General features: G+C 44.6%; 1 protein-coding gene across 1 annotated transcript; it reads right to left on the reverse strand.

The window, feature by feature from the left end:
* Window positions 1–6,393: 6,393 nt before the first annotated feature.
* Window positions 6,394–16,600, reverse strand: LOC142766017 (isocitrate dehydrogenase [NADP] cytoplasmic-like). Its single transcript, XM_075867829.1, has 3 exons — window positions 16,487–16,600; window positions 9,024–9,328; window positions 6,394–6,976 (listed from the first exon to the last, which is right to left on the reverse strand). The coding sequence occupies exons 1-3, from the start codon at window positions 16,598–16,600 to the stop codon at window positions 6,394–6,396; spliced, it is 1,002 nt and encodes a 333-aa protein (XP_075723944.1).
* Window positions 16,601–16,684: the final 84 nt, after the last annotated feature.

Genomic DNA, 16,684 nt, shown 5'->3' on the forward strand with positions numbered 1-16,684 from the left:
TAGCTATCTTATGATTGTAAAAATTAGTTGACTGTATTTTGTCTTTGTAAGAACTTTTGATACCTGACATTGCTTATATATAGAACTTTATCGCGATCTCCTACACGTTATATACCTCCACGTTCGATCGTATAACGTCCATTCATGTCATCGTTATAGACCCTTTTCAAATTTGTAAGGTTAGCTTTTGTGCCACGCAGTTAGAACAACTAATGGCAGCTTGTCACTTGGTGGAAATAGCCTGTTCAAAACTAGTTTACTTACGCAATGTCGCGGACAATATTGAGTCGCCTTCTTTTATATAAACACTTACATTAGACAAGTACTAGCGCGTTCAAGTAGGACCGCGTCTCCACTTGAAGCACGAAAGCTGCCGCTAATACTTGTTCCAATATGCAGTGCAGAGAAGTACACTTGAGAATTATGAAAAGAGTCCATTGAGAGGCTAATTTTGAAGCTCTTGTACATGAACATTTCCGCTTGATATAACCTACCGTAATCGATCTCTCTCTCTCCCTCCACCTCTTTATCAGGCCGGGTTTGTCATGAACAGCAGAAGGAGGAGGGCCAATTTGACGTGGTTTCTTTTCAACGTCCATCTCACTGATCTCTCCAAGAAGTGCCACCCCACCGGTCCTTTCGAGCGCCTCAAAGAGTTTAGAAAATTTTTCCTCAACATAAGCCGACGTGGCTTCTGAAGACAATGCCGTCGATGTTCAGCCATATTTGTTGGAAGGACTACAGGAACAACGAATCGTGAAACTTGACTGGTGTACGTGGTGCGGAACAATCTATACTGCCTGCCTCCACCTTTTCTCCCCAGTGATTGTGGGAAGCGTCATCGTGTATATGTTTTTTAATATTAACGTGATAGCATAATATTTTATTGACGTTCAGCGCTATTACTAGACAAGTTATAAAGCATTCTTTACAGTAGCTGTGAGCTATATCATGCTTCGATGTTTCTTTTTACCCTTTAAGTATGACCTAGCATAAATGCTCTGTGCGTCACTATACAAGTGTAAAGCCTTCCTTTACTGTAGCTGTGGGCTTTACCATGCTTTCGTGTCCCCAAATGTCGTAATAAAATCACGTACTGCGCACCATCTCTACGGTGTTCTATTGCGAAAACATTATGCACTTACCCGGTAAGATAACGTAAAGTGTAGAAACGCTCACCAGACTTCCCAACGCGTTAACAGATCACTGTTTTACCACCGGGCCATCGTACTACTCAGGAGGCCCCTAGCCGCGGTGTCACTAAAAACCCATGTATCTCCCCCCCTCCCTTTTTTCGATATAGAGGACTGTTAAACCGAGAATAAATAATGAACATGTCTCAAACAGACAAGGCCGTCGGCAAGTGCCCCACACCCGTTCAGACAAAAAAAATTCAGACTACTGCCCTGCTATGCCATTTATTTCCCCATTGCGCCTTCTTTCTACTACGCATTTCTCTTTTCTACTCGCGGGAACGTCTTCTAGTGAAACGTTTGGGTGAAGCTATCAAATTTCGGCGAGTTCTTATGCGCATAGTTTCTGAAGCTCATAAGGAAAAAAATCATGTGCTTGGCCACGAATTCTATTGTTTGCGATGTAGTACTTTTTTTTGTCTGCGGCGGCTGCATTTCCGATGGAGGCGGGAATGTTGTAGGCCCGTGTGCTCAGATTTGGGTGCACGTTTAAGAACCCCAGGTGGTCGAAATTTCCAGAGCCTTCCACTACGGCGTCTCTCATAACCATATGGTGGTTTTGGGACGTTAAACCCCAAATATCTATCAATCACTACTCTTTTGTCTTTCTTTCCTTGCAATGTTGCGTGACTGGACCAATGTTACCTAGAAAATTATCAGGCCTGCTCGCTCCCACTGTGACGTCACTCGTTTCGCCCGAACGAGTGCGCGTACGGGAGGCTGTGAATCCACTGCCACCATCGTCTCCCAGTAAAAATATTAAGCCTTCGCGGCGCGTTTTACTAGTTTAACAGCTTTATTCTGCCTTTTATATCAAAAAGGTTGCTGGTTTAAGTGAATTATTGCGCTTCAAACCATTTAGAAATTCACGTGTGAGTCATTTTTTTCACGAAAAGGTCAAAGATTGTACGCTATCGAACGTGTGGTCTATCCATAAAAGCAAAATTCTATGAACCAACAAACGGACAAAATAAATAAGGCGAATTTTAATCATTATTTATTCACACACTCGCAAACAAACACACTACGTAGAGCATGCAGAGAATCTGTTCTTACTCATCTGGAAAGCTTTGTACTCTCTTGAACATCTGTCTTCTTAGACACGTAGTTATTGAGCAGAGTTTGTGCTGCTGCCACAAGTCTGGTATTCAGCATATTATCAAGGTCATGAGCATTGCAACAGAAACACAAAAACAAAGTGTTTCACAAAAACAATGTTGCGATTGACACAAGAAGCAGCGTTTCCTCTTTTGCTTTGGGTACTCTCGCAGTGGTGCGTAGTTGGTGATATATTTTAGGTCTTGAGAAACGTATTATATTAGTATTGGTCTATATTAAACCATGTAGCCCCCTTGGGCGCTTCTACTTCACTGCCGATTTTTGTATCGGTATACTTTTGGTAGAAATCATAACTAAAAACCAATTAAGCAAGCGTTTTACTGTAAGTGTAGACACTCATCTAAATTTAAAACAAACAAATTATGCTAAGGTGCTGACCGCAATAAAGTGTTGTGAATACCGGAAAGAAAATACTATATGCACGAAACCGATGCACCATGTCATTTCTTCTATTTTTATCGACCAAGTTAATGAAAGTAGCACAAGTTCGTGGCGCTAATCGCCGATAGCAAAATGCTTGCCCACCCTGAAGGAAACACTCCTGTTTGGAGAGCGTATACTGCCACTCGCGTTCAATATTTTAATGCCAGGGCTTAGGCCAACAAGTCAGAAGCATACATGACACCTTTATTTTAGAGCAAGAACGGAACATGGTGAATATGAGGCAATCGGAACCAATTAGTAATATGTAGTATGGGCACACGTGCCTTCAGGTCACCAAGAAAACGAATGTCGACGTGAGTTCGACGAACGACACACTCCCTTTTCGTTCTTCAATTGCCCTTAGGAAACGAGAACGCTCGCAACTTCGATCCCTTTGCAACGACAATTTGCCACGCAGCATCGCCCAACCGTTCAGACTTGCAGCCGTACAGATTGCGAATATCCAGTGCACAAAACACATCACATATTCATGCAGCAGATTACGGAGTGTGGACACAGAAAAAGACTGTCTTCTCACGTCACCAAGAAGCACACCAGCCCGCCGCGGAAACGTTCGTCTGGCCACGGCCGGACTCGACGCTCCTTCCGCACGCTCCTTACGGCCTTCTCAATACCGGCGCCGCGCATATATTTTTTTCTGACGCGTAGAGGGCAGCACCACTTCACAGTAAGCTCCGCCGGCTCCCCGCGTCGCCGACTGCGACTTTTCTTGACTGCGTTCGATGATTCGGGTAAACAATGCATCAGACACGCTCAGGCACGCTAACTGCACTAGCGTAGCCATGGTTTATTGTTGCGTGCCGCTGTGTAAGTCACAGCAAGGGAAGACACCGGGTGTGTCGTACCACCAATTTCCTAGCGATGAGGAACAGTGTTCGACGTGGAGGAAAAATGTTTCACGTGAAAACCTCGTCATCAATGACAAGTCCGCATCGACTGTAGTGTGCAGCAAACACTTCACGGAAAATGACTATGTTCCCGGATATCGCATATGGAAACTGCGTCCAGGAGCCGTGCCCACGGTCTTCGATCAGTATCCTTCGTATATGGTCCCGGCTACGAAGAGGCCGCGTAAAGAACCTGCAGCGCGTGGCCCCTCGGCCACCTCGGCTCCTCGACAGCCGAAAAACGGAAAGCGGAGTCATCGCCGTCTACCTACGGGAAGCTCAAGTCCACCTTACGACAAAATAAATATTGCTTTTTCTCTCTGAATGTTGTGCGCTGTAATGGATTACTGTTGCTTGTGACAACACGCGTGTGCGAAAATCCGGGAAAGCTGCCGGAATGGTTGCGACTGGGTAAGCGGTGCTCTCAGAAGTCGACTATACCATTTTAACCTCATCACATGCAACGACCGAGCTGTATTGTGTGGATAAAACGTTCATCTTCAAGAATTCAGGCGCCGCAATTGGTTCTGTTCCTCGTACTCAGCGCTGTTATGATGGCCATAGCGCTGTGGCGCGCACACTGCGCCCGTGAACGCGCTTGGAGGCGACGGAGTAACAGTGGTCTAGCAGCGCCACCCCGAACTTGCGGCGGCAGGCAGCAAAACGCCCCAATGCGAAGGCCGTAAGGGGAGCGCCGGAGAAGGAGTCGAGTCTGGCCGTGGTCTAGCTTGCCAATCTGTCTACCGAGCAACGAGATCAAGCTAGGCACGTCTGTGCAGTGAAAACACGCTGGTCACAACGGAGTGATGTCAGAGGCTGAGGCAGACACAGTGATCAGGCCTGAAGTTATCTAAATGGCATTAGACTGGATTCCAAGAGAAGCCAACCAGGTGAGAGGGAGACAGAAAATTGGGGGGGACAGATGAGATTAAGAAAGAAGTTTACGCGTAAGACGCGGCCGCAGAAAGTACAGGACAGGGTTGATTGGAGGAACATGCAGCGCGTATAGTCGGGCTGCTACTGTTGCCGATGCTGCTGGTCGATTCCACGAAAGACCGAAAAACGTGCTATACTTGATATCTCCTGGTTTGCTCGTATTTTTTATATTTTGAGAGTTGAAAAAGTTTATTTTAACCAGTTTGCGCAAGAAAATATAAGGATATAAAGTACCCACACAAGAGTTGTTAATGCTGCTCGTGTCAGTGTTGATTCTTGTGCCCTCCTTTTTTATTTTTGCGTAATCGTTAAGAAGTATACTAGTATGCATTTCATTCGAAATGTCGTTTTTGAGGAGAACATTTATACTCTCAGTAAATAACGCACTAATGTTATTTCGCACAATCAGAAAAAGAAAAACAGCGTTATTGTATTTTTTGCCAAAAAATATATGGAAGTGAACATAAGAGTGAACACACTCTGAAAACGCAATGTTTGAAAATAAAGAAGTTTGTTCTCATCAAATTGAGCCAACATTTTTTTTTTCAGAATATAGTAACACAGTTTACCGAGTACAATTTAAAAAACATTGAGCGAAATTGAGAGTGTGTTTTTTATATCGGTTTTCATGTTTAGAGCGAGAAAATTCACTCCTTTGAAAACTACTGGACAAATTAAAATGAAGAGAATAATTACTATTTTTGAGGTGCTATCAATGCTGAAAGTATGAACAAGCTATAACATTCACAGAAACAGAATCTGGCCCCCAAAAAACGAGCGACTTTTATAGAGATGGCGTTTTTCGATAATATTTAGAAATACCTAGGTTACCCAGAGCTTGATAAAATTATATAAGCTATTTCTTCATTACTTCTATCTGTGCTAACCACAAACAATTTCTGATATATAGCTTGCGTCACTGTTAGCATGATCGCGAATTCCCGAAAACCCACTTTTCAAAAAATGGCCGTCGTGACCCGGCGATGCTTTTCAATTTTTCCTTGGTTCAAAAAAAAGTTAGTTGAGAAAAAATTGTAATTTCAAGCTGTTAAATCACACGGGCATGGTATAAAACGTACGAGGAAAATAGGAGATATCAAGTATACGACGTTTTTTTTTTTCATCTTCCGCGGAATCGGCCAGCTGGTGATGATGTTAATAATGCCTAGAGCTGAGACCATTAAAACTACGTACTGAAAGGGTTGAGCGGATAGTAAGGACATTGCGGTACAGAATTGATGGATAAAATATTCACTTGTATTATCAAGAAAACTGCTCGAACTAACGAACCCATTGCTTTCACTTGAGAATACTCTGAGTGATTGGATAAGTATCTGACTAATGTGCTGTGGTGGATAAGTGGCTAAGGTACTGAGCTGCTAACCCGATGATGGCGGTGGTCACATCCCAGTGGCGGTGGCCACATTTCGGGGGAGGTGAAATGGCTAGCTATGGGATTTTTAAACATGGTTCGATTTTCAATCAAACCAAAAAACTATTAAATTTGTTTGCATCTTTTGTATTTGGTTTGCGGAAAACAGTTCTCGCTCAAAACTAACGCACAACGAGCTATTCAACGCGTTAAAAATGAGACGGGCGTTTCGATCGTAATGTTTCTTTTATTTCTTAGATTATAACAACGGAAAGCAACCAGCGCTTGCTACTTGTCGTTGCATCCGTCTAACGAAACGAACGACTTAGCAAATATAAGATAGCTCAGTGCGTTTTGCTTGCCGTGGCTTCCATCTACCGAAACAAAAAAATTATCCTACTCAAAACGAAGTCCAACGCCATAGTACCTGAGAGAAAGAGACTTAAAAAATCAAGTGATTTCCCACAGAAACGGCGAATCGCAGACAGATTAGCCACACGTGCTGTGCAGCCCTGTGCTGGGAGAAGGCGACTATTATGGCGATTGCCTCTTCCATGAAGACTTGCTTGTACACTGACGCCATTTGCACGGCTACGTTGGCGATTGATTCAAGTGTGTTCAAATAGTCCCTCCTGCGCACGGTGCCCAATCCTTCGAAACACATTTCGATGTCTTGCGACATGTACCTGGACAGGAAAAGCTGGGCAACCGCCTTCTCTAGCATCCTGGCAAAGTCGACTAGCCTGGAGTCGTTATCCAGCTTGGTACTGCGTAGCATCCCTTTCGTCCAGCTGAACATGGCCGCCATCGAGTTCATTGGCATCTCCAGACTAGTCATGTAGCAGCGGAACTGCTTCGTTATGGTGCGTTTGGCGACGTTTGCAAACATGGTCAGATCGTCGGGGCAGGAGAGGCTGCTGATCATCAGGTCGATCAAGCTGAAACCCTGAGCCACAAACCAGGACCGGATTTTGCCGTAGTACGTCTTGCAGACCAACACGAAGACGCGTTTCGTGTGCAATGACCTGGGTAGCAGGATAAGTTGTTGGTAAGTCCTATAGAAAACTTAAGATATTCACTCTTCACAAATTATTGCATACACGTCTGCTTGAAGCAAGAGGAGTTGATGAAGGCCTGGCTTTTTTTTTTACCAGACACCACCCAATGAGACTATCAGACAATGAAGCATTAACGTGAAGAAATTGAAGTGGATGAACGGACAAGTTGCTGACGGTAGGAACCAAACCTAGAACCTTCGGATAACGTCTCTGTTGTTCTACGAATTCATCTAAAGCGTCGGGCGTGTTCCTGTCCTGCCACCCACCTTTCAAAAATATGCCATCTCGAGTGTCAGGCCAGCACAGTTCTTTGAAGAGAGCAAGCTTGTGCCACTTCTATGCAACAAAATCTCAGCACCAGATGACCAACAGAGGACAAGAGGTGGCATCTCGTTGGCCAGGTTGCGCTACAAAACGTGTGATCGATGTAAAAACTTCAATACCCTTTAGTTGACTACCACTTCAGCATGCACAATAACGAAGCGAATAATGAGCTAGTGCTAAAAAAAATTTGGCAGATCCCACGTGCCTCATAATCGACGTTATGCTAAGCATGCGGAGGGAAGGTGACCGTGTTGCGATTTTTTTATTGAGCAACACGTCATGAAATGGCGTTAAATATATGTACAAATGTTGCACGCACAGACATATGTTGAAGAGTTGCAGATGTTTATATAACCAGTTGTTTGCACTTGCGCAACGATGCCAACTGTAACATGCGTATTGGCAACACCAGAAGCTCATATGAAGCGCTGATGCTCGCGAGGATGCTGGCCCTGGATATTGTACATAAACAAGCTTCAGGGCATGGCAACTAATCACGATTGGCATTAACCTGACGTGGCGGCTGTATCAAATGAGTACATATGTAATGTTTATAAAATTGGGTAGGCAGCACTGCAACCACTAAAGACGTTTCACGAAGATTAGTAACTATTTGAAAAGTCGTTCCGAGACCTGGTGTAGCTGTGTGGTAAAATGCTCAATGCCACGCAGAATGCTTGGGTTCGATTCCAGCTGGGACCCTGACAATTATTCTTTGCATTCGACGGGTCGACGCTACCAATGTCGGGTATTAACGCTCGTGCGTTAAAATTTCCAATGTGTGTTGTCATCGTTCCTGGGTGGATACTAAGTGTCAATCACCTGTGCCACATACCCACATACCAGCGGCACATACCTGATTATGGGTATGTGCCACTGTCAGGTGGTATGTGTTGACGACGTATGTGATGGGATTGTGACGAGCGCGTCATATTTGTCGAACCACCTTACCCTCCCAGGCTAATTTTGGTTCACGCCAAGTTAAGGGGGTGACCACGAGAGCACCCAAACGTAAGTGGCTGGCTAGCTAGCCAGCCAGCCACTAGATAGATAGATAGATAGATAGATAGATAGATAGATAGATAGATAGATAGATAGATAGATAGATAGATAGATAGATAGATAGATAGATAGATAGATAGATAGATAGATAGATAGATAGGCAGACAGACAGACAGACAGACAGCTAGCTAGCTAGCTAGCTAGCTAGCTAGCTAGATAGATAGATAGATAGATAGATAGATAGATAGATAGATAGATAGATAGATAGATAGATAGATAGATAGATAGATAGATAGATAGATAGATAGATAGATAGATAGATAGATAGATAGATAGATAGATAGATAGATAGATAGATAGATAGATAGATAGATAGATAGATAGATAGATAGATAGATAGATAGATAGATAGATAGATAGATAGATAGATAGATAGATAGATAGATAGATAGATAGATAGATAGATAGATAGATAGATAGATAGATAGATAGATAGATAGATAGATAGATAGATAGATAGATAGATAGATAGATAGATAGATAGATAGATAGATAGATAGATAGATAGATAGATAGATAGATAGATAGATAGATAGATAGATAGATAGATAGATATGCTCCAATTCGCCGACGTTCGTTAAAAAATGCTTCGCATTTAAAAAGATTGAAGAAAGCATTGGTACTGTACCTGTCCAGGTGCTGGTCCGCGAACGCACGGCAAGCGACAACGATAGTCTTGCCCCACTGCTTGAGCAGCGGTTGCGCGTTGGCGCTGATGATGGGCTTGCGGAAGAGGGTGCCGCCCAGAGCGTCGCGGATAACCGAGTTGAGAAACTGCAACATGCGTTTCATCTGGTACTTCTCCAGTACGTCGCGCACCGCTATAATGGTGGTGCGCTTGTTGCCACAGCTAAAGCGCCACAAGGCATCGCGGGCCTGCAGCTTTGCTATGTTATCCATCTCGTTCTTGTTGGAGAAGAAGAGGTCGCGTACCTGCGCAGGATGTACGAGTGAAATAGTTCGCGTGCTTTATCCACGCTGCACGCAAGCCGCTTTTCAATTATGATGGTGTACTTTAACAATACAGTAGGATTAATGCCACATGTTTGCTTGCACGAGAGATACAGTGTACTCTACCAGAGAGGCAATTTCTAAATTAGGTACCACTGGAGCTTACGTAAAGCTCTAACGATAAGTGCAAGCTTGCGGTGGCGTAAGACGTAGAGCTGGGGGGCAGGGAAGTACTGAACCCCTCTTGTGCTCAGATAGAAGAGAGGGGAGATGCTGGTTGCCAACATGATGTGTCTGAATGGCTTCACAGTGGGCCATAGCGAACTTAACATTTTTCATCGCATTTATACTTTGTAGCGTGTACCCGGGTTCAATACCTCTCAGCTCTGTGAAACTACTGAAATCAACTAGCACTCAATCTGTTACAGATAATACTGAACAGAATACCTGCCACGGCAAATTTGTCCCCCCTTTTAATTTTTTTTATGAATTTTCGCCCATGCAGGCTTGAGTGTTGATTTGTAAGTGGGTGAAAATTACAATAGCCTTGTCAAAGACACATATAAAAGTATTCGGGCTACTCTGCACGCACTGCGCTCGTCCATTACCAGGTTTTTGCAGCTCACAAAGGGGTATGATGAACACAGTTTAGGAGATGCCAGCAGCGAAATAGGCCAGTGGTTTCTCAAGGACCTTTTAGAGCTTGGAAGTGAAGATTAATTGCTAAGAAAGAATCAGCACAAACCTAGCTCACCAACTAGATTATGCAGAGAAACCCTGCAACACTTTTTGAAGTGGCCTTGCAATGAATTCATTGAAAGAGCTTATTGCCTCACAAAATAACCGCCGAAAACATTTTTAGTATCTGTACAGTACGAGTGGAGTCACTAAGATTTGTCGCACGCTGCAATTGCATTCTCTCTTTTGTCGTCCCAACGAAAGTGCGGGAAGCTAAGCAAAGCGGGACGGCACGGAGAAAGAAAATACGTCAGGCACGCCTCGTAATATTCAGCACTTTTTCATAGTTTTTTTTTTCGACTACGTGATTTTTCAGTGCAATCACGCGTGCTCGCTTGAACAAGTCACGGCCTCCCACGATGGCCCAAGTAACGACAGAGCGTGGGAAGCTCAAATCAAGCAATGGCTGATGCAATGGCTAAGACAATAAAGGTTTTAGCTTGTATCGTCCTTTTTCGACAGAAGCGAATTTCTTAGCTGACTTTGATAATTTATCATGAATTCCAGGCCGTGTGCTGCGCTATATTGAGCCTCTGCTACCGTTCGGCAGCATTTTCTGATGATGTTCCAAATTGTTGCAGGGCCCCTTTACGTCTATGTGTCACTCTTTCCTGCCTCGTTAGTGAAGTTTCTTCTTAATTATGCAGCGATGGCGCCAAAAATGCGTTGTTTCTTCGTGTGCAATTGCGTAACATTTTTTTAAAACTCGAGCGTGCTTAGTAAGCACTTACTTCTCGGACAATCTTGAACATAACGGAAAGCTAATCTGTGTTGAACTTTGCAGTGTCCAACTAAGACACACATAAAAAAACGTTGCAGGCAGGCGCTCCAATTAATAGGATCATGCTTGTCTCGTCTCCTTGTCTCCAGTTACGAAGACGAGACGCCAACACGGTCCCGAAGGCGCCACTGCTCCGAACTCCGCCGACACGGCCACCAGCCGTTTGGTAGCGCGTGTTACTCAGCTCGCGACTGCTTCTGCGCAAAGCTGATAGGCGAACGGGCGAGACGACGGTGAGTTAAGGCAAGGTTTATGTTCAGCAAAAAAATAGAGGTGTCACGAATTCAGCACTGGGGCCGACAGCTTAGAGACTCGAAGAGCCGCGCTCTCTTCTTTGACACATAGGTCTACTGCTGGCGACGCGCCGAAGGGCTTTTTTTATAGGCACCGGGTGAATCCTTTGAGTAACCAAATGTCCAACCAGAAGCGCCGCTGCCGTGATGTCGGAATCCTCTAATGGGGCCCGCCGCTACACGTGGTGGCACCAAGGACGAGGGATATTGCCACGCATTGCGTAAGACTCGCCAGACACGAAGGCGCCGATTGCTGCGCGTGGTTGCAGTCAACACTCTAAGCCAAAAATGGCCAAAATGGGAGCAACGGCTGTTTTTACTCCTTCAGACCGACTGTTACTCTCCGAAAAGACCAAGCGGAACAAGATGGCCGACTTGTTCGAGAATGGGGGAGCAACTGTATTCATCTTAAGTTTGTATGGGAGCAACGGAAGGAGGAACCGCTGTAAATGCTCTCGTCACGCAACGGTTACTCCCCGGCAGGGCACCGCACACAAATATGCATGCCGCCCGCATTGATATTCATGGGCCAGATTATTGTTTGTTCTGTGTGTCAAACTTCACCAAACCAAAACAGTGATTTATTTTAGCATCCGTAGATAATAAGATAGCAGTGCTGGCTGAACACAGAAGGCGTGAGAATACAGTACGGCAAATACCTAACACACGCAGCAGCAGAATGGAGAGTTGGCACGTCAAAGTGGACCGAACGCCGAAACACGTGCAAAACAACGATAAAAAAATCTAGACACGCCGTTCGTCCGCGAAGTAAGGGCGTCAAAGTCGATCAAGCACCGAAACACGTGCATAAGGAGCCCCCCCCCCCCCCCCGCCCATATATATCGGAGAAAAAAAAAAGCGGACCAGACGCGCTTCTCATCAGCCATACACTTAGTAGCACGTTTCACCGTGTAGTTTGAGGGCAGAATGACAAATCTGCGCCATCTGCGCCCGCACGACAAGTGCGGCGCTAGTGTAGCAAACGATGTAAGTTACAAAGTAATTTTTATTGAGTGTTTATGTTGACTAGCACTAAATAAAAATTACACTCAACTTTTTATATTTATTTATGAGTTTTAGTGTACCTCAGTTCTTTTTATAATTGTATTAGGAGAACACACTGAAATTATTGCGCTGACGCCTGTGCTGCCTCTGCTCGACGTTTTTTTTTTTTTTTTTCGGCGCAACTAGGTTCGCGTTCGCACTACTTACTCATTTTCATAAGGTCTGTGGTTGGCGAGCACATGGACGTGCGAGCTTGTGAGCTATGTTTTGATCGTGTGTGTGTGTCGCAGATTTGCGTTTCTACTTATTCGTGATGAAGGTTAGTGTATATTTATCTTTATGGAGCGCGAAGTAGTTGTGGATTTTGCTGCTGGGTGGACAAACACATCGTAAACACGTCTTCAGCTATCTGCAAGCCTGTTCGCTCGTCAGACAAAGGACTGTGCATGCATCAGCGTGCAGGTGAGTGGCATTTCCAGCAACATTTAATGCTCTTACAATACATTGTTGAGTGGTTGCGTTATTGAAAGAGAAATGATTTGCTCTTATTCACCGTATCCATTGCTAGCCGTATCGGACTAAATTACCTCTATTACCGCCTGCATACCCTCTTGCTTCCCCTGTCACCACTGCAGTGCCAGTGTACTTTTGCAGTTAAAAGTTCATTTCCGCAACACTACCTCGCTTGAAAAAACATTGGGGCGGGGTTGTAGCTGCATTCATACTGGCACTTTTCTACCATTGGCTTTATGTAATGTTAACGGCTGAGTGTTGGGGCCTTGGGCCGCATTTTTTAGAGATGTAAAGTGTATGTAAATCAGTAAGTGAACAAATCATTGTCACATCACTTCACTGGCATATCCAGGCGGTTGCGCACAGAATTTTTTTAGGCCGGGCGTAGGGAGCCCAAATTGACGACCATATTCACTTGCCCGGCCTATTCAGATAAGCGGACCCCCCCCCCCCCCTCCCCGCACGCCTAAAAAAAAAATCTGCCCACATCACTGCGTCACTTGCTTCACCTCTGCGCTGAACGTACTATTTTATAAGCGCACCATCAAGCGAGCAGTTTACATATTGACAGAACAATTGGAGGAGGAATGACCCAAATCTTTCAGATTTCTTTAGTGATGCAAAACCTTAGCAAAACTGAATATTGTAAAAGACAATCATAAATGCTGTATGTTCTCGTTAGCGCTGTCATTATTCTGCATCATGAAATCTTTATGCGCTGTGAAAACTTGGCATGCCGTTGAAGTCACATATCGACGTTAATACCAATCGACGAAAATTTCGACAACCTCAATAACGCCGTTTGGAGTTTGCCGCATGCACATAATTAGGCTTATTCCCACTTGGCTGTTCTTAACCTGACTTCACTGCTACCAAATGAAACAATATTTGATGCATGTCTTTTACTTTTTTTCAGGGATATGACACAAATATTTATACTGCAGATAAAGATGCTCCCAACGATGCTAAAGTACAGAAAGCAAGTGAATTTTGGTAAGTGCAGACTTTTTGTACTACGTATATGAAAGCATCGCTTTTTAGGGGCAAACTGTGCATGTGTTGGCCAGAGAATAGTTCATTATGCCACATGGTTACTCTGGCACTGACAATTCGACATGGCTCCGCTGGCCCGTGTGTGTGCTCACACTATTACCGTTAAGATAAAATGTTTATGTTTTCATTGCAGGGATTGCTGTTTGTACTAAAAAGCCAACTGCCAAGATTTGTTTACGCTGGTACTCCTAAAAGTATGCTTTCCCTATTTACTTGGATTTTGGCTTGCACAAGGCATAACACTTGGGCCTAGATTCACATAGCTGTCCATGCGCAGGCCTTCATAACAGCGTTTCTTGACTTGCCTTTACCCTGTTTTCTGCAGATGTTTCGTGGGTTTAAAAGTGCCACAGCATGTTGACCTCCCCCACTCTGAAATATTCGCGTTCAAAGTTCCGCAAGAGTGGGCTTAACTTTCTTGTGCACCTCTTTGCTAGTCCAAGATACTGAAGTGTTATGCTCTTACTAGAGGTGGCAGTGTTTCTAATGTTTGTATTTCCATCACATTGACCAAGTATGAGATCTTGGCTTGACTGGTAGCACATCCTCAACAAATGTCTTTGTGGCACATGTATAAGGCAGTACAAAATAAATAGGCAGACATTCACACCGGGAGCCAACTTCTAATAATGCTTTTTTTTTTTGGAAACCATGGTGTGCTTATTCCAATTTGTCTAACAAGCAGTAACCTGTTTGGCTGTGAACCAACAAGACGTTGAACTAATAAAAGCTTCACATCTTGTTGTTCTCAAATATATATGTATTGGCAAGCTATCTGTGACACTGTCAAACAAAGAATCAGAATATCTGTGCATGCCTTAAGATATATTGCTTCGTTTACATATCTCGTGGCTGTGACTCGTCAACCGAGTGAACAAATGCACCCTAGTTTTCTAAATTTCAAGCATTTTTTGAAGGTAGCATGGTCTACATTTATTTGTCTATAGTTTTGTCCAGCGGTTTGCGTCAGGTACAAAGAAATATACTGAAGATTATCATGTAGCCTCTGCAAATGGTTGCTTTCAAGCAGGCTTTGCATGCTTGGCTTGTGCCTACAGGTATTGCACAATTCAAGACGCAGCAGCGTATGATAGAACAGTAGAATCGAGAGCAACTATGTGCACGAGCTAAATAAGTATTTTAACATGAGCGAACAGTACGTGTTATTTGCCACACACATGGCCTCATTTAGAATGCCCATTGGTGAATGGGCTCATAGAAATGTCACTTGGCTGTGTATAGCAAACAAGTTAACTGAACCTAAGGGTATCTTTAACTACTACAAATATGCCCTGTTGAGGTGCTGCACATTTTCTTCCAGAATATTGCTGTCTGAGACATCATGTGAAGAGCGTCTACCACATCAGCATTTATATGGCTTGCCAAGTAACGTTTGGCCGAACCTTCCTTTTTTTCACATTTCGTTTTGCAGTAGACATCCTAGAATGTAAGCGCTGCTGCAGTGTGTGTGACTCATTGTAATGAATTGATTCTGGCATGTTTAACCTCACACTTCTATTTTTTTTCTTGCAGCAATGAGATGCTTCACATATGCCTGCGGTGACGTTCTGCTGCGCTAGCCTGATGGAAACACCAGCTGCGAAACTTGAGTTCTTCAGAATTGGAGAAGTTGCCCTTCTCTCACCAATGATGACACAGACTGCCCTATGCTAGAAATTCAAGATTGTTTTTCCACGGATGACGCAGAAAACCTTTGATGTATTATGGTGTTTGTTTAGTGCTGGCTGTGGTGTGGCGAAGTCTACTTTTACGTGTGGTCACACGTCGCCTCATAAGAAGAACAATAAAGCATTTATTTTCCTTTCAATATTGTCCACTTTTTGTGTTAGAAGCACCCAAGCAGTGCTCTTCCAAGGAGCTCTCGCCATGTGTTAAGCGTGTGACAAGCATACTCGAGATAAATACTCATTTCCCCAAGGAGTAACTGGAAGCATGTGCAGTTGGTTTTCAGAGAGTAACTGCGAACACGTGGGAGGAACGGTAAAGAGTAACTGTTGCTCTTAGAAGAGCAACTGGTGGGAGTAATGGTTGGTCGGCAGGGAGCAACTGGTGGGAGTAACTGTTGGTCTGCAGGGAGGAACTGGAGGGAGTAACTGTTCATCCCCCGAAGGAGGAACTGAAAGGAGAGCAACGGTTCCTCCCTCTGCAGTTACTCCTTTTAGGAGAGTAATGGGAGTGGCAATGCAATGCTCCCTGAAAAGAGCAACCCCTATACCCCTGTTGCTCCGTTTTGGCTTAGAGTGAAGGAAGAGTGACATTCCCACACATTGCGTAAGATTCGCCAGGCTGGAAAGCGCCGATAGCTTCAACGGGCTCGCGAGCTGAGGGAGCTCGCGGTGCGTTGCGTGACAGACCGGCACCACCGCTTCATGACGTCGTTGAGTTGATCGCGTCAGGCGGGCTCGATTGCTGGCCTTGACACAGATTGCCTTTTGCAGAAGCATTGACATTCGGTGTGAACTCGCAGGCGTAACAGTCTCTAACTGCATCGAAGGACTACAAACAGTCTCAAATTTCCCCTTTATTCTCAAGCAAACAGACACACATACAGGACGGAGACGCATACACAACACCTCCTCTCGGGTGAAATGAAAATAATGAAACTGAAGCTTCAATGACATCACAAGACCCTGCCCTAACTCTTTTAGCTCTTCGTTAGTAGAGCCGTCTGCAAAAAACGTGCGAAACTGTGCAAGCCGCCGCTGGCAATCCCTTGCAAAGCACGCGCCCACATACCTTCAGTTCCGTCTCGACGAAAGGCTTAAGCTTCTCACGGGCCTGCTCCCAGATGCTGCTCGACGTCTCGTCGCCCAGCGGCTCCACGATGGAGCTGCACTGGAGACGACCCATGGCCTTGGCACAGTGGAACGAACTCGCTGGTAAGACACGATCGTAGCGGTGAACCAAGATGTGCTTTTCGAAGAAGACCAGCAG

This window comes from Rhipicephalus microplus, chromosome 6 (assembly GCF_043290135.1).
Source record: "Rhipicephalus microplus isolate Deutch F79 chromosome 6, USDA_Rmic, whole genome shotgun sequence".
NCBI classification, from domain to species: domain Eukaryota; kingdom Metazoa; phylum Arthropoda; class Arachnida; order Ixodida; family Ixodidae; genus Rhipicephalus; species Rhipicephalus microplus.